Source organism: Camelina sativa, chromosome 10 (genome assembly GCF_000633955.1).
Source record: "Camelina sativa cultivar DH55 chromosome 10, Cs, whole genome shotgun sequence".
NCBI lineage: Eukaryota > Viridiplantae > Streptophyta > Magnoliopsida > Brassicales > Brassicaceae > Camelina > Camelina sativa.
In genome coordinates this window covers 1,884,837-1,903,222 of record NC_025694.1, presented here as the reverse complement: position 1 = coordinate 1,903,222, position 18,386 = coordinate 1,884,837, and the positions used below count along the sequence as shown (strand labels likewise).

Sequence of the window (18,386 nt, the reverse complement as noted above, 5' to 3'; positions counted from 1 at the left end):
ATATATATATATATATAAGTTTGCATATCAGAAACTCTCTATGGGAAGTTAATGGGCCAAACTATTGGAAGAACCATACCCGAGAGCTGTCCATTGACAAATATATGCACGGCGTGGCCTGTAGATTGAATAATGAGAGTTGGTAGCTCTCCTCCATGCAAAAATGATTCAGTTTCTTTGATATCAACACTGCATACAAATTCCAGATATTTGTTAGAGAATCACATTGAAGCTATGGAAAGTTTACATCTAATGAGATAGCATATGGTTTTTTTTTACCTGGTCATGTACCAAAGATAATCGCTTGTGTCCCGCGTGACATTTATCTGTTCCAAGAGTCCATGAGTAGTGAATGTAGAGCTGTCATCTAGAGAAGAAAGATCTTCCAAATAACTCTGCCACTGGAAATTCTTTGTGTTTGTCGGCAACATTTCCATCTGTGATGTTTGAACTCCAACCTGCAATCAAAGAAGAGATATGCACAATTTTCAGAAAAATCACAAACACAATCTGAGGAACCACAATTCCCAGTTTCAGAACAATCATATAAACTTACCTTTGCAGTATTGAAGACTGCATTTCTACAGTCAGGAAGAATACTGATTGACCAAGGAGGTAAGTTATAATGAACGTTGTTAAACAACACTCTTGCTGCCGACTCTGTATCATAGTTTGCAAGGAAAGCTGAACAATCTCCTGATTCTGAAGAGTATACATGAGCCTGGGAAAATAAAGTAAAAAAAGAGGGACACAAGTTAGTAAAACTACAGAAAAATTCTACAACTTAACCAAAACGAACCTATCATGATAAATGCATTATTACCTGTTGCTTGTTTCCTAATGATGTTTCAACAGGATCAGCTGAAACCAGAGCTTTTTCACACATCTTGATAGCTCTGTGGAGCTCCTTTAGATGACCATATTTAGGTTGTCTGATTAAACCTATTTAGCATTAAACAACCACTCAATTAGTACATAAGGAAGGCCTTATTTTCCCTTAATGTGTACGAACTTTTGTTTGTTTCCTGCCCTTACCATATTCATCAATCGGAGCATCATAATCATAGCTGGTGGTGACAAAGGGACCTCCGGCTGTTCTTCCGAAGTTAGTTCCTCCGTGATACTGTTCCCAAGAAATGACAATGAATCTTCCATTTTAATATGCTCGATGTTGATGATAACCAAATCTTAAAGTGTTAGGTGCTAGATGATTAACCAAGTTGCTAAAGTATACATACCATGTAGTAGTTAACAAAAGATCCTCCTTTTTGTATGAAACGTGCAACGGCAAACGCCAGATCCTGAACTGGTCTACGGTGCATTGGCCCACCGAACTCAGTGAACCTGATAATGCATTTCCAATTTACAGGGTAAAAAAGGTTACCGATTTGCAGATGATAACTCCATGTACACATATAAAGTGAAATCAAATGAGAATCTGTACCAGCCACTCCATGCCTCTGTCCATATCAAAGGCTTGTATGGCTTGTTCGGAGCAAACGAATCACAGTAGAAACCGTTGCATGTGTTTATCTGTTATCAAAACCAATAAGTTTGAGTTCATTCTTCAAAGTCAAAGACATTCACCAGCTCCAGACCAATTAACTAACTAATACTTACTAACTTATTACAAAGCTTATGCAATCAAGAAACTCACCACAGGGTCAGGGGCATCGTCTTCTTTGCACATAACCCACGGGACACCAGTCTCAGTTGCTATAGCCATTTTAGCTGCCCAAGTCATGTAGTTGTGACCTTCAGCGCCCAATAACTGCCCTTGTCTTCCATACTCGTTTTCAATCTACAGTGAAATAAAAAGACCCCTTTCTATTAACTCACACATAACTCTGCATGATCATTAATCAGAGTATTAGCCTGTTCGGTTAAAGTTTTTACCTGAGAAAGGATAATGGGACCACCCTGAGACTCAAACAAGTTTTCACTCTTCATCAGCTCAACTATTCTCTCTGTAAATCCTTGCATAGCTCTCTGCAAAAATCATCTCAACAACATTAATATCTGAAAACAAGTCTATCTATAGAGACTCTAATCAAGTAAATGCTATGAGATGGGAAATATTGGATAATGGAAACTCAAAACAGACCTTGAAAGGCTCGTTATCTGTTCTAAAGCTGATTCCAGGAACATACTTGAGCCAAACAGGGAATCCTCTGCTCATTTGCCAAGTAAAAAAACAAAAACTTTAGTGACCATAAACAGTAACTGTAAACATACACACATATGTAGTCAAATCTAGAGGCAAGAAAGGAACTTTATAGTAATTTTACCCAAAATTCCACTCGGCGCAAACATAAGGTCCGATTCGAAGATGAGCATATAAACCAGCTTTGTGTATCGTCTTCACGAATCTCACCAAATCATTCCTCCCTTCAAAATCGTACTGAGAGGAAGAAAGGAACCATCAATATTCAAAGAAAAGAGAAACATAATTGAAGAAGAAAGAGTAAGAAAAAGTTTGTACTTTTCCAGGAGAAGGCTCATGGAGGTTCCAGAAAACGTAAGTCTCAATCACATCAACACCTCCATCTTTCGCCTTCTGAATCAAACCTTCCCACATCTATAAAACAACAACAACAACACCACCAGAAAAAAAATAAAAATAAAAAAATAAAAAAAAAAACTAATTGTTAAAAAAACAGAACAAAGAAAGAAACAAAGTTAGGGTTTTTTTTCTTTGATAAACCCTCAAAAAAGTAAAGGGCTTTAAGTTGAATCTTACATCAGGAGTGCTGCGAGGGTAATGTATGGAGCCAGAGAAGAGGATTCGTCTCTGCCCATTAATTAAAAGTGCTTTACGGTCATAAGTAACTCCGCATTGCACAAATCCAACAACTAGAATCAAAAACCCTAAGCATAACCATAGAATCATTCGAGAAACTGAATCTCCACTCCCCATTCCCCACATTTACCCTTCACAGACTACAGCAAGAAGAGGGAGGAGGAGGAGGAGTACAAGGAGGAAGCTTCTTCTTCTGGGTCTGTGTTGTCGCTCTCAGTGAAGAAGAAAGAAAGGGTTTTAATAAGGAGAGAGAGAGGAGGAAGAAGACGAAGGAGAAAGAGAGGAAGAAGAAGGGGTTTTTATTGCACTTCACAAGTGTCTACTCGCATCATCACTGCGTGGCCGTGAGCTACCGACGCTTTCCCACCAATTTTTACACATTTTTTATTTAATTTTTTTTTTTCTAGATATATTATAGTATTAATGTTATAACGGAAATAAATTAATAAAACAAAAAAAACGGGAAGATATAAAGAAAAAAGTGAGTTGATTAATGATATTTTTAGGAGGAGAAAAAAAGGCAAAAGAGAAGCACGTTGATTGAGTTAAAGCAGCTAATCACGCTACAATTTTTCTTCAGTTTCTTTTTTTGATATTTTTGTTTGGTTGATTGATTTTATTATACCTACTGCGTCACTACTCACGACCTTAATGTAAAGATGGTATGTGTGAATATTATTGTTTTGGGTTTGATATAGTATAAGAATATTCATTAGTAGAGAGAGATGTTGAAATTTAGTGTGATATGAAGAAAATTAAAAATCAGAGTACGTGTGAAGAACATTGATTTTATTAGTGAAGTGGAGGAGTCTTTTGGGATAGTCGTCGGAAATGGATTCACATCGTACATGTGTCTTCCACTTCCAAACTCCAAATCACAGTATACCTGTCATTTAGATAGGCTTTTACCATACTATTATATTCACCAAATTCGCATTATTCCGAACTTTTATTTTTGTTGTTTTCTTTGGCCTAGTGATTTATATCTATCATCTTCGGGTTAATCGTTTTCCGAATTTGAGTGTGTATATGAAAATATTTATTGATGGATGAGAAAAACAAAAGTAAAAATGAATTACCATAATAAGTGCTCAACGAAACTTATAAAAAAAACATACATTAAAAACCCCACCGAAGATCTCCAACTGGTTAAGCAGCGTTTGGTACGTTATGAACCTTCTAGATTTGCTTGTGCTGTATATTTTTTACATCTTTTATTGTAAGTTTCTTTGAAGACTGGTTAGGTTCTTGGATCTGATGAAAGTTCAAATTCATCAGCCCAGTAGAGATTTAATTAAGAGTATGCTTCCTTAATCAAGGGATTAGCCGGAAGACAGTAACAAATAGTAATAATTATAAATAAATAAAAAAATCAGTCCTACACAATACATGTGAAAGCACTATTTTGTTCAGACAGTTGAAATTCCAGTTTTACCCTAAATAATGATACGCTAGTATTCACCCACCGACACCGAGAGTAGTCTGCCTTGATGGGTTTGACTCGTGATTTCACATTTTGACTAGGGGTATTTATGGAACTTATAAATATAACTGTCAACAGTTGGAATTGTCGAAGGAAAAAGAAAAAGAGAAGTGTGTTCTTTAGAACTCTCCCGGTACGGACGGTCCGACACTTCAACTCTCACTTAAGCTATCTTCTTCTTTTTTATTATTATTCCCAAATTTTATTATTTTAGTTTTCGAGTTCTGGTCAGATTTTGCAATCAGATGCGATTGGATGATATCAATCAGCTTTTTTAATTGTCGGAAACTTCCAATTTTGTTGTTGAAACATCGTGTTTTCTCGAATTCGTTTGTTGAACAACCAAAATGTTTCTTCTATTTGTTTCATAAATATTAATTTCGTATATATAATTTTTGAGAATATCATATAGACATACTTTGGATATATTTTCGTAATGCATTCAAAAGGGTTTTAACAAATTGTAGTGATAGTTATAGTAGACTTGTAGTGTAATTTATTCAAATTTAATCATGTCCAAACGACATACCAATATGTAAACTTTCCCTCGAAATATCATCCTTGATATTTATACGATGGGACAATAGCCAAATAACTAAGAGAATTTTAATTAATAGTTTGTACGAATCTATTGTGGACCTAATTATAAGTGATCAAAACAAAGTCTCATTATAAAGCTAGTTAACTAATTAATGTATTTACATTAGTTATTGAATAAAGGCTAAAGCTGATTGTCAAGATTTCCAGGTCTCGGTGTCCACATGTGATGTTTAACAGTAATATAAGTCTATAAGAAAAGGGAGAGGTTAAACCCTAATAAGGCTTCGACGACGTGAAGTGCAGAGAGAAAACGGAAAAGAAGAGCATATACAAAAAAAAAAAAAAAAATGAGGGCAGACCGGCACGCAGTCGCATTACGCGTTACCTAAAACTATATGACAAGGCCACTATTCCTTGCTTCACATTTGGAGTCTAATAAATACTTTTTTACACGTATTATGTGGATTGATTTTGCCCTGTTTTTATGCTAATGGTGGTTGAATTTTAGTTAGAGATAACACCAACTAGATTCCACCAAAGTTTCACCGACTCTACTCTTTTTTGTCAAAGGTAAAAAAAGTTCTCTAAGATTAATTCATTAACGTTTTTGGAAATTGTTTAAAACTTCCTTCCATTCATATAAAACGAAAAAAGAAACATTTTCCTATGGTGATAAGAGTTGTCTTCTATATCTCTTTTTTTTTTGGTAAACAAGTTTTTCTCTCTTTTTCTTTTGACATCACCAATCGTTATTGGTAAAGAAACTAAAATATCTCACCACCCTTTTGTAAAACTTTTGCTAATTCTAAATAACGACTATAGTCTGATCAATAATCAATTCAGTAATTTTCATGTAAACGCAATTGTCGGTTCGTCTAGCCGTCGGAGGTTGGTGCTTCAAGGTCCTACCTTCGTTACCAGCCATCTTGGTTCTGTGTGAACAAAGACGAAACTCTTCGGCGCGTGGGAAAAGAGCTTCGGTGCACGTGTCTCGTGTGAGTTTGTCCTTATCTTAACCACGCACATCCAACACCGTCATTTACTTCCGTCCCTTTTATTTGATCCTCATTGGCGTAGAACTCTCGAGAGCCACATGATTCCTCACTCTGTTAATCGGACTCCGTTATTACGCTGAGTTGTTAATTTTCTTATTCTATTTATATATTTTTGTTTGTTTTTGCATTATGGGAGTGCATAATTTATTCGAAGCAAAAGGCTATTCTCACACGCCTCTCAGCTAATTGAGATTACGTCTGTCGGAGTTTCGATTCTTCGCTTGTTCCCAATACAAATAAAGCTAATTCTTGTTCTATATATCGACCTATGTGTAACGCTAGATCTATATTCCGTATATCCTGAAGCATCGGTTTTTCTTAGATATGGAAAATTCTACCAAACTCCATCAACTTATTACTACTATCTACAGATAAACACAATTTGTCTGTACGTATGATATCACAGCTAGTAATTAGTCTGTAGACATCCTAATTAGAATATATTTTAAGTATCCGAAGACATCAGCTACACTCTCTCTCTCTTGCGTTTTAAAATATATCCATTATGAAAATCAAGATTTACATGCGTTTTAGATTCGAATGTTATTAAGCAAAATTCATAATCTATGTTTTAGTTTTATCCTATGTAACATGCACCTGACTACATTGAAAAGATAATAAAGAACATGTTAACAATGTCCTAAACCTAATATTCTATACAATATACTTACAGTTTTATCGCGTTGATAAATCTAATTTTGTTTATAACTCAAGAGACAAATTAACAAAGAAAACGGTTAGTGATTATTACAATTTTTCAAAAAAATTAAAGAATGGATCATATAACACATCAGGAAAAAAAAAAAAAAAAAAAACCCCTCTTTTAAGGTGCGACCTTAACGTCACGCACCCACGCGTCTGGACGTAATCAGACAGAATTGGATTCACGGCTGCTGTAACTGTAACTTGTTTTAACCACTCGGTAAAAGAGGAACCTCGGTCGGATCATGAGACTTGATTTGACGCCACGCTAGTTGTTAGTTAACTCTAGCGCCTTTTTGACTCTTCATAGCGATTCTTTTCATGTTCTCTTTATTTAACTTTTTAACCCTCTTTTTTTTTCTGCTTTAGACAATTTTTTTTGTTTCTTTTTCCCAACTCTTTTCATTAAAGAAAAAAACCTTTAAACGAGCAAATTCAGCCCTTTACAACATTATGGAAGTACAGGAGTTTACAATCATGATTTATAAACATAATTATTGCTTACCATATGAGACATGTTGTAAATCACAAATTCTAATTGCCGTTATCAAAGGATCTACTTTAAAAAAAAAAAAATTCTTTCCTTTGGTTTATAAGCTTACCGTTGAGCTCATCATCTCATCAAATGATTAGTTTTGGTTAACCGTTGTTGTTGATTGAAATCTAAACTTTTATAACGAAATTGTCGACTGAATAAAATCTTTCGATCTTGCATTAAATGTATTAGATATAAGTTATTAATACCATTTCAACAATATTTATGGACCACTTGTTAGTACATGCAATATAAGGAAACTGATATGTATACTTGATGGAGATTTTTTTTTTGTCCAAGGCGAATAAATTTACAGTTTTACCAGTTACCACACCTTGCTTCATAAATAAGAATCCATCATCTAGTACTTCACATGTTTGAGTTGAGTCAATCATAGATAGTATAGATCCCCACATCAAAGGACTCATTTATGTTTCAAGGAAAAACATTACATTTAAGTGTTGATGGTTTCATGACAGTACCACTCAAATCTGAGGATGCAGAAATATTTACATAAACGATCCTACAGATTAATCATATGATGATTATACCTAGTTGAACTACATATCTTGAACTAGTAAAATAATTCTATATGAAATATATATATAGGATTTTTATTGCTTGGTTGAAACTTGAAAGCATAAAATACTTAATCAAAGGTTTAAGTATCAAAATAAATCATATAGTGCATCAATGCTACGCACAAAACATCCCTTCAGCAAAATAAAACACAATTAATGATTGTTATGATAACATCTATAAATTGGTTCATCTTTGTTAGACAAAGTCTTTACATGAAATGAATATAATAACGGTCATTAACGAGATTTATGTTTATGACCTTAGTGGAGTCATTATTAAAGAGCAAAATTTCATATTTAATTTAGTATCGTAAGCCATTATATTGTTTATTTCTCTCAAATGGTCCGTAATCAAACATTACATAATTATTTAACCTTATCTCTAGCATTTGTTGTTTGGTCTAACAAAAAAAAACATGATACGGGCGGACCATGCCATTGAACATAGTCATCGAGACCGATGGTCGAATTGACCACACAAAGAGACAGATATAAGCACGTAGCAATAATAACCTTATATTATAATATACTTACAAAGATATACTATTTATTATCTGCTGTGGATATATAGACACTAATGTTCACCAATCACCATAATCACTTAGTTTAAGAAATGCAGTTATATGTTTAATCATTCTCATTGATATAAAAAAGTTTAAACATTCTCATTGATAATCACTTTTCTGGTCGACAGCCCACTATCGAGATACTTTTTTTTTTTTGCTAAACATGTAAATATTATTAAAAATGAAGAGGTTAGGTTTTTACATACAGGAACCTAAGGAAGAGTAGCCAAGGCAAAAAAAAATAAAACAAAGCTACTATAAGGGATACAAAGAAGTGGGTGAGTTAACGGATCCAAAGAAGCATTAGATTATGCCAACGCTTGCGAAGTCTTCTAGCAGTGATGATGTTGTGAATTTCACGGTCAACAGACTTGAAGACTATTTGTGGATTTAGCCTCTGGGAGTTGTGTAGAACATTGTTACGCTGGTGCCAGATGCTGTGAAACATTAGACGACTTTGCATCCTGGTCTGGTTTGAAGGTAAACAAGGACAAGAGTCAACTCTTTCATGTGGGATTAGACCCGATAGAGACCTCAACAATCGCAGCCTATGGTTTCCCTATTGGCTCCTTACCTATCCATTATTTGGGTCTACCGCTAATGTCAAGAAAACTCCGTATTGCTGAATATGAGCCACTCCTGGAGAAAATCCCTAAGAGGTTCAGGTATTGGTCTGTGAAATCTCTATCTTTCGCAGGCCGTGTTCAGCTCATTACTACGGTCATCTATGTAGCCATAACTTTTTAGATGTCCACCTTCATACTACCTAAAGGTTGCTTAAAGAAAATAGAAAGTCTGTGTTCAAGATTCCTATGGTCTAGTAACATTGATGAGGGCAAAGGTGTAAAGGTTTCTTGAGAAACTATGTGTCTGCCTAAAGATGAAGGGGGTCTTGGTTTCAGGAGCCTATCTGAATGGAACAAAACCCTCTCTCTAAGACTTATCTGGATCCTTTTCGAGCAGAATGGTTCTCTTTGGGCAAATTGGCATCACCACCATCATATTAGGAACATCTCTTTCTGGGATGTCAATGCATCTTCGAGCGACGCTTGGACTTGGCGCATGCTCCTCCACCTCTGACCGCTAGCACAACATTTCATCAGGAGTGAAGTAGGTAATGGACTAAAAACCTTCTTTTGGCAGGACAACTGGACAAGAAAAGGGTCATTAATCACAAAGCTTGGCGACATTGGTTCTAGAACCCTGCGGATACCTCTAAACGCAAAAGTTGCAGACGCCTTTGATGACGCAGGTTGGAAACTCCCCTTGACAAGGCACCAACAAGATTCGGACATTCTCCACATTATCAACGCTTTTCCTGTGCCTACCTCTGCTCTCCCAGAAGATTCTTTCGTTTGGTGCACAGGGAATGATCACTCCCACCAGTTCTCTACTCCAAAGACTTGGGAAGTCTTGAGACCTCGTGCTGTAGAGAAATCCTGGGCAACCTCTGTTTGGTTCAAAGGGGCGGTTCCTAAACACGCCTTCCACTTCTGGGTGACTCACCTTGATAGGCTCCCCACACGGGAGAGACTCGCGTCCTGGGGTCATATTCAAAATGCAGACTGTTGTCTCTGTTCTATTGCGTCGGAATCTTTTCCTCACCTGCGACTACTCCTCTCAACACTATCAAGATACTTATATATATCGTAATCGAACTTGTTTATATATAAAATTTACAAGGTTGTAGACGTTTAGTAAATTAGTAATATTTCAGTTATCACTTATCATTTCAAGTTTTCACACATAGATGCTTAGTTACGGGTGCGAGTTTCCTGACTGTAATTTCTTTTTAATGTAGCATATGTTTTGGAATCTTATTTTTTATCTCGATCCATCATAAGCTCAAGAGTGAAAATTGGTTAGATATGAAACGTGGGAAACCATGGGCCCGTATATGAGCTAAGCGTGGGCTTAAGGTCAAATATATTGGCCCATCATAGCTTTAGAGCTCAGACTAAACACTTTATCAGGCGTTCTTTCCCCACCATTAATTAAGGGTAACTTACGTATAGTAATTAGTACCGTTGATGCATCCTCATGATTTTTAATTATTTATTAAATTATTTGGAAATAAATGATGTTTTGCTTATTAATGCAAAGTTGATACTCAAAGCACGTTACCTCTACAACTGATAGTTTGAAACAAAAATGAACAGTTTTTTTTGGTTAAGACTGCCTAATATATTCGTACCGAACACTAACATAACAGAAAGCATACGAATAAACCCGTATTGTAAGTAATTAAATAATAATGATGAAAATCGGCGGTGTCGAAGATGACATATAAAAAGGCTCCACAAATTCGATAATAGTGGAAATAATTATAAGGTGGGTCGACGTAAACAACATGCACGTGTTTTCCCCATGGACCTGTTTCGTCTTTCGTGCATGGTATTGTCCTTACTATGGCCGTCATAAATTTCAATTTACTCGATCTCATTATCACCCACCAAATCATACTCTTTTAATACCACGTCATATCATATCATATAACATGTTGTATACGTATATACTCTGTATCATACGTCGGTCGAAATATACAGTTTAGTAATCATCACATTATCGATCCAGACAACGCATCGATATTCCATGGATTTATTTCAGTAACCACACTATATTTTACATGACAATTACGATTATTTGATATATATATAGGTTCGATCTGTCTAAGATTTACCGAGCATAAAACAAATGTAGATAGAGACGACACATAGGTTTATATTAACATTATACACATCTATCAATCAGCCATATATATATATTTGGAATCATATCTCAACTTGCGTTTGGTACGATAAATAAAAGAGAAAGGGACAACCTAACCAACGCTTATAATTTGACATGACAAACAAAAATACAATTAGAATCTCTCATGATCTCTGAGCCATCACTAGCTGTACGTATGGCTCTTTCTATCTTACCCACCAATCTTCTTGTTTGCTTCTCTTCGCTGCTATTTTAAATAAAATAATTTTGTTATACTTCTCTGCTTCCTTTCGCACAAACAGTGTTGTTCTTTTAAGGGATCTATTAATGATTTTCAACTGAGATGGGAACCATAGCCACTCGGATGGGGAGCCTCCGCTTCATTTTCACCGTCGGAAATGACACGATCTCGTCTTCCTCAGCCGTCCAACTACATGTCCATAACGATTAGTATCATATAAATCGTAAAATAGGACAAATTTATCGACATTCGCAACATAGAGACGTCTCGGTTCAAATTTGCTAGTATGTGTCATGTGTGTGACTTGTGGACTAAATACCACCTTGCAAAAATTTTAGACCATGCATGGTTCAAATTTAAAGTCATGATCGGTTTACCTGTACCGCGTCACGAGGTGGTGAAGAAAGATGGCTATTTCGAGCTTCGACAGTTCTAAACCAGGACATAGCCTTTGCCCACCGCCAAAGGGTGTGAACCAAATACTGCTGTTTGCAGATCCATTAATCCTCTGTTACATAATTTAATTGATTAATGAAGAAGCTTAAGTATAAGTAGTTGAGTAATATAAGAAGAAGCTTAAGTAAGTCGAGAGATTAAATTTAATTAATCTAGAGGAAGATAAGTGTTCCCTCCGTTTCAAAATATAAGATGTTTTAGAGAAGTTTTTTGTTTCATAACATAGGATGTTTTCAACTTTCGATGCAACTTTTAGATTAGTTTAGTATTTTATATTGTGCAATATTATTTCTGATTGGTTGAACTTGTTAAAAGTAAAGACTTCTTAATCTGCGTGCTTTAGTTAAAACATCATATATTTTGAAACGGAGAGAGTATGAAAAATTGTAGGAAAATGTGACGTACGTCCCATCTCCACGGATCGAATTGATAGGGATTCTCATAAATGTCTTCATCCATGTGAACCGCTATGAATGATGCCAATACACCCCATCCTTTTGGTATCAAGTAACCTGCCATTCATCAAATATATTCATTATCATCAAAATTCAATAACACCATTCATCACAAATGTATAAGCATACGATCTAATAAAATCTAACAATTCAGATTTGATCAATATAACTAACTTTGTTTTACCTTTAATTTCAACATCTTTGAGAGCCTTCCTCCACACTCCGTTAATGATGTTAGCCATTCTCAGCGTTTCGTTTATCACCTATGTTTGTATTTTGAAAACGTCAATATTTTATTTTCTCTATATCAAGGTGGTTTTTTTTTGTGAAAAAGTAAAAATAAATAATACTTACATTTTGAGTAAAAGAGAGAGACATATAATCAGTCCAACTGTATACTTCACCTGATTCCAATTTCCGCCTCTTCATCTCCATATTCTCCTCCTACAATTACCATAAAAATCATTAAAATGGGGAAAAGCAGTAAAAACAACAAAAAAACGCAATAAAAAATAATGCGTTTTGATTGAAAACATGAATGGCGTTGAAAACAAAGCGCTTCTGTGACGCGAAACGCTATTTTTTTGACAGGCGGTGTGGTCGCTCGTACAGACAAAGGCGTTTAATTACAAATCGTCCTCTTCTGCCAGCCGTCCACTCCGCTTTTTTTAATCCTACGGCTATTATACTCTCACGTGTCACCTCCATTCCCACACGTGTGTGTTGTGTGTACTCGTGTGTCTCGTCTGTAAAGACTTTCGACAGCGACCACGGATACAAAAGTCAAACTGACCCCACCGATTCGAAAACTATATAAATCTCAACCGTTCAAATCTCCTCAATAAGACAAACATCTAATCAATCTTACGGTCCACAGACGTCGGCAAATTTGCATTAAGGCACACACGTGTAATATGCTGTTGTATAACAAGTTGTGTAATGTCATGTGTGTACATCGAAAAAAGACGTACCACTAGTTTGGCTAAGGCGACGGGATTGTCACTTAGGAATTTGACAGCCAAGGTCATCGCCGTTGGCATTGTTTCCTCTCCGGGTATCATCATCTCTACGATCTTTCCGCTGACGAAATCCGACGGCTGAGATTGCTTCTCTGAATCACCACCGTCACTAACATCTCTTAAAAGCACATCTACCACGTCATTCGCCGGAGACGCCGTCGTCCCCGCCGCCACTTGTCTCTCCTCCACAACTTTTTTAACCATCTTTATTAATCTCTCTTTCGCCTGCATGATTGCACATATTAAACCCTAGCTAGAGAATTGCACACTAACAAAATGTAACCAAAATACTCATGTGCTCATGTAATATAAAGTAATATAATTTACCTTTAGGGATTTATAGAGTCTAGTTCCAGGGAATTTGATGGGGATACAAATCAAACCCTTGATAAATTCTTCGAACTCAAGTTTGAGAATGTCCAAATCTTCACCAGGGGCTGTGCTCATCAGCACTTTAACTAATATCTCGAACGTCATCTACAAAAACAACAACAAAAAACGTTATACGAATCAAAATTTGTTATACTTGTACATAATTCAAGTATTCAACTAGCTAGACATAACGTGTGGCCAAGTTGTTTGTAAGCACGTATACTTTCAAAGACAATACCTTTTTGATCTCATCTTGAACATGAACCAAAGGAAGTTGAGCCCAAGAAGCCAAAGTGAGACAAACTGAGGTCTCGATGTCTCGAGTGATCCGGTCTTTAAGGTGAGGAGATCTGAGGAAGGCGCTAATGAGCGTGTGAAGCCTTTTTTGGTGAGGTCCATTGATGCTGAGAATAGAGTTTTCTCCTAGTAATTCAGTGATTGATTTAGGGTATGCAGGGACAAATATGTTCCCGTGGTTTTGGAGCACCACTTTGTTGACCTCTGCATCAGTTGATACTATGATTGGTGTCCCTATTATGTTCGTCTTGAACACCTTTCCGTATCTAAAAATAGTTAAGATGTAACAAGATTTCGGTAAGAAACATAGAACTAATTCTACCTCATCTGAATTCAAATCCGGTATTACGTTTCCATGAAAACTTTACGCTAAGCTAGATTTCGTGTACAGTAAATTATCCATTCTAGTTAATGGTCTTGACAAATAATGTACTAAACTAGATTTCGTGTACAATAATATTTTTTTCCAAAAACAACTATATGAAATAATAATACATTTCGTAGTGAGAAATTTCTTTTTGTTGTATGGGTTTGGTATATGCACATTTATATATACACATCCCTTTTGCTTAAATGAATGGTGAATTAAATGGAAAGGTGAAGTCTACGAGAGAAGTAGGCGAATGGTGTATGGCTACAAAAAGAAACATTTCATCCATGTCTATTTGCTGCCTTTTTATATATATGATATATCTTCCCCTCGAACATCCCGAGGTTCTTCTTTAACCAAAAAAGAAAAGTTCCGGAGGTTATAGGTATTTACTATTTACTCTCTTTCTTTCTTAGTCGATAACTCGATATTAATATGCTAGTGTTCGTATATCTAAGACTAGCGATACCGAAGATAAAGAATCAACGGATATATCATCATGAAAATTATATTATGGTGGAAAAAAAACGTGAAGGTGTCTGATTTAAGAAAAATATATATACAATAAGGTAAAGGATAAATCAGTTGCTATTCAAGAGGACCCATTTTGATAAATTTATTAGTATACAAGAAATAATAATGAATAGCAGAAGAACACAAGAAAGATGTTTAATGCATACTAAAATAATAATAACAGGAGAAAATAATATACTAGTAAACAGAAGAGATAAAGATGACACATGAAATATAGTGAACTCAATCATCCTAAAAAAAAAAAAAAACACACGCTTAAACTATTTTGCTATTGTATACGGCCAAGAACATGAAGACAGCTTGGTTTTGTCAGTCCTTTTTTTTTTAATATAAGGTGAAAAATTATGTTATGTCCAATAACTACCTAAAAAGAGATCAGTTAGTTATATTTTTACAAAAATAGTTCTTAATTTTGTTGTTGTAAATGGTGTTAGGTATTTTGTAGTAATTTATGTTTAGATGAAGAAACAAAAAAAAGTTAGTTTCTCTAGGGTTACTATACTGAATATATTGTTGGAAATAGGCACTAGGCAGGCCGCAGGACAATTGAATTATGAAGAACAAAAAAGACGACCCTAACTAGTAACTAAGTAAGCAGACGTAATTAAGGGATACAAATCAATTTTGAATTGTCTCTTTAGAATTCGATATAAAAAAAGTTTAGTTTATATTATAATAAGTTTGATAGAAAACGACTTTTCTTATTTTCTGGTTAAAAGAATTTAATATATATAGAAAAAAAAAGACTTACAAAGATTTTCGTTTTTCCATGAAGGTAACCGGCTGAGAAGAATAACCACAAGCGATGAAGTTTAGGGTTTCTCCGATCAGCGGCCAGCCTAAGCTCCCCTTTGGAATCATTCCCTTCTTCTTCTCTTCTTGTTCATCTCCTCCATCTTTCTTTTTAGATTCTCTTAGACGAAACCAGAACCATGGACGGAGAAGTATTCCGGTCGTCAAAACCAAGAAACCAGCAACCCAATAATCCATGAAATAGAAGGCCAAGAAATATTTTCCGGCGACCGGAAAAGTCCTGTTCTTAGCGGAGGATAGATATACACCAAAAAGTCTTGGGATATGCCTAAGCACATGTAGATATAGCAAAAATTGAAAGAAAAAAAAAAAAAGAGAATTGTAAGAAGGTTTCCAACAGAAAATGGTTTCTCAATCCTCAAAAACCATGCAGGAGGAGGAAGTGTGAGAGAATAAATATTTGAAGAGCTAAAGCTATGGTGATGTCATTGTCAATGTGGGCAAAACAGAGGAATTAATGATTTTATAAAATCCACTTTTACCTGCCTCTCAACTATATAGTATATATATATATATCTATACATTTATTGTCTTTTAAAAACTTTAAAAACAATTTAGTACTATATATGTAGATATATATTCAAGAAAATCATCATTATAAATAGTTAATTTTTACTATAATCTTGAAGTTACAACATACATCTCAACAATTTAGTAAGCATTAATGACAATTTATTTAGTTAACAACATTTGGACATATTCCCTCTGTTTAATAAAGAGTGTCATTCTATATTTTTTTTTCTTTGTTTCATAAAAAATGCCACTTTTTATTTCCAATGTGATTTTTTACATCAAATTTCTTATTCTATCCTTAAGCCAAATCTCTTTTTTATTAAATTTTAATGATTAATTACTCATTAAATAAAGATAAATATGTATTAATTATTTAAATTTTTCTTAATTTGTGTGTAATGTGTAATGTGTCAAAATGACATTTTTTATGAAATAAAGGGAGTATTTATTTAGTCAAAATTCGATTTTCATAATATAAAGTATTTGATGAATTAGTAATAACGAACTGAATTTTAGCTATACATAGTATTTGTTATTTTATGAAATTTGATATAGCTATACAAATTTTCATTGGATATAAATATATAATTTCTCTAACTACTAATTGTTAGATGGACATTTCGATGAAGATGAATAATTAAAGTAAGAAAAGAAAAAAAAATAAAGTACAAATTAATTACAATGAATTATCAATATATAATTTCTCTAATTAAATGAATGTATCATTTTTATTAATTTGTACTTGATTAGTTGATTATTAAGTTTTTGTATAACTAAATATGATATACATCTGGTTATTACTTATAAAGACTTGGTTCAGATTTCATTTTTAGAAATCATAGAATAAATTTTCCTGTATATTACTCAAATATTTAAATGTTGTTACAATATTTTATTTTTGTAAATCATAAACTAAAATCTCTGTATATTTATATTATTTTAAAATGATATTAATTAACGTTAATACAAATGATTAAACGAACTTAATTATTTGAGTCGATACAATACTATAATATTTTTATAAACCTGAGACTTTAAAATTTAAAACTATAGTTTGATATATTTAGTTGCGTATGCAAATTTAAAACTATAGTTTGAATTTAAAACATCACATGCGTATGCAAATTTAAAACTATAGTTTTATAGACTAATAGTAGTGTATTACTAATACTCTTATAACATCGGATCCGTATTTCTAAAATTTATAGCTCCAAGTCGACCTTAATGAGTACTATTAATTTAATTTAAGAGCGCAACAAAACAGAATACATGATACTAATTACTAAACAAAATGGAGAAGAAATAAATGAGGGGACAGAAATTGGGAGCGGCTATTGCGCCACGCTTAGGCCAATTTGTCTCGTCTCATTTTTAGATATTAGATAGCTACTTCTCACCCCCACTCATTATTATTTTGTTTTTCTATTCATTATTTTGTTTTTCCATTTATAGAAAAATCCTTGTACACTCGTTCTTGATTCTAGTCCACTATTAGCAACATGTAAATATATATTATTACGCGCCAAATGGTCACAAATAGCAATAAAAACCGTGTAACAAAACATTTCGTAATAGATTACGTTACTAATTCCAACGTTGTAAAAGTTTTGTACTACCGCAAAATTTTGAATTTTGTACGAAACGCCAAACTCATATATGATCAATGTTTGTAAGTTTTGTACTCAGTTATAATTATGGCCTCTTCGTTTAAAATGAAATTTGAACTAATTATACTCGATCATAGTTATCATCAATATGTTTATATCTCAATAATGAGATCCACTTCCCTGGACCAAATTATTTATTAGCGAAGTATATGATTGAAAACAAAGTAAACCATAAACTTCACAGTACAGTATATATAGGTCAATATGAAAACAAAAGATCATCAAATGCCTTGCACAAAATATATATAAAATTCGAGATCTGCTTTTAGAATGCGAAACAATGATGAACATAAGTTCACTGATTAATCCATGATCTTAATTACTATTATAATAAAAACATGACAGACGACACACATTATGTTAATCAGTGCTATTAAACTAGTATTTTATTTGCTTATGCCATTGAATTATTAATGTATGAATGTACGATTATCGATATCATATATTTTATATACTCCATTTTTTTTTCAATTAACATATAATATCGTATAAAAATGGTGACAAATAATAATCACTAATGCAAAGTATTAGCTAGTAGCTATATTATATTAAGTTTTTTTTTCTTTCTCACCAAAAAAAAAATATATATTAGGTTTATCATAATAATACCAATACAAATCACTAGGTTTGTATCAGAATCTCTTAAAGATTACGTTAGATATACGAATACCAACTTTC

The 18,386-nt window shown here is 33.9% G+C and overlaps 2 protein-coding genes across 2 annotated transcripts in view; both read right to left on the bottom strand.

Moving 5' to 3' along the window:
• LOC104716498 (beta-galactosidase 3) overlaps positions 1 to 3,152 on the bottom strand; it is a 5,336-nt gene extending 2,184 nt beyond the window's left edge. Inside the window, exons 1-13 of the mRNA XM_010433880.2 lie at positions 2,741 to 3,152; positions 2,483 to 2,578; positions 2,289 to 2,401; positions 2,105 to 2,171; positions 1,897 to 1,989; positions 1,658 to 1,801; positions 1,445 to 1,533; positions 1,239 to 1,344; positions 1,036 to 1,123; positions 824 to 942; positions 557 to 721; positions 280 to 458; positions 80 to 189 (exon numbers count right to left, since the gene is read on the bottom strand). Coding sequence (XP_010432182.1) covers positions 80 to 189; positions 280 to 458; positions 557 to 721; positions 824 to 942; positions 1,036 to 1,123; positions 1,239 to 1,344; positions 1,445 to 1,533; positions 1,658 to 1,801; positions 1,897 to 1,989; positions 2,105 to 2,171; positions 2,289 to 2,401; positions 2,483 to 2,578; positions 2,741 to 2,926 — 1,555 coding nt within the window. The 5' untranslated portion in view covers positions 2,927 to 3,152. The remainder of the gene's footprint in view (positions 1 to 79; positions 190 to 279; positions 459 to 556; positions 722 to 823; positions 943 to 1,035; positions 1,124 to 1,238; positions 1,345 to 1,444; positions 1,534 to 1,657; positions 1,802 to 1,896; positions 1,990 to 2,104; positions 2,172 to 2,288; positions 2,402 to 2,482; positions 2,579 to 2,740) is intronic.
• ROT3 (3-epi-6-deoxocathasterone 23-monooxygenase-like) lies at positions 11,296 to 15,705 on the bottom strand. Its single transcript, NM_001302991.1, is given in 9 exon segments — positions 11,296 to 11,401; positions 11,590 to 11,720; positions 12,074 to 12,180; positions 12,308 to 12,386; positions 12,478 to 12,567; positions 13,095 to 13,367; positions 13,470 to 13,619; positions 13,753 to 14,077; positions 15,467 to 15,705. Coding segments are annotated over 9 exon segments (1,500 nt in total).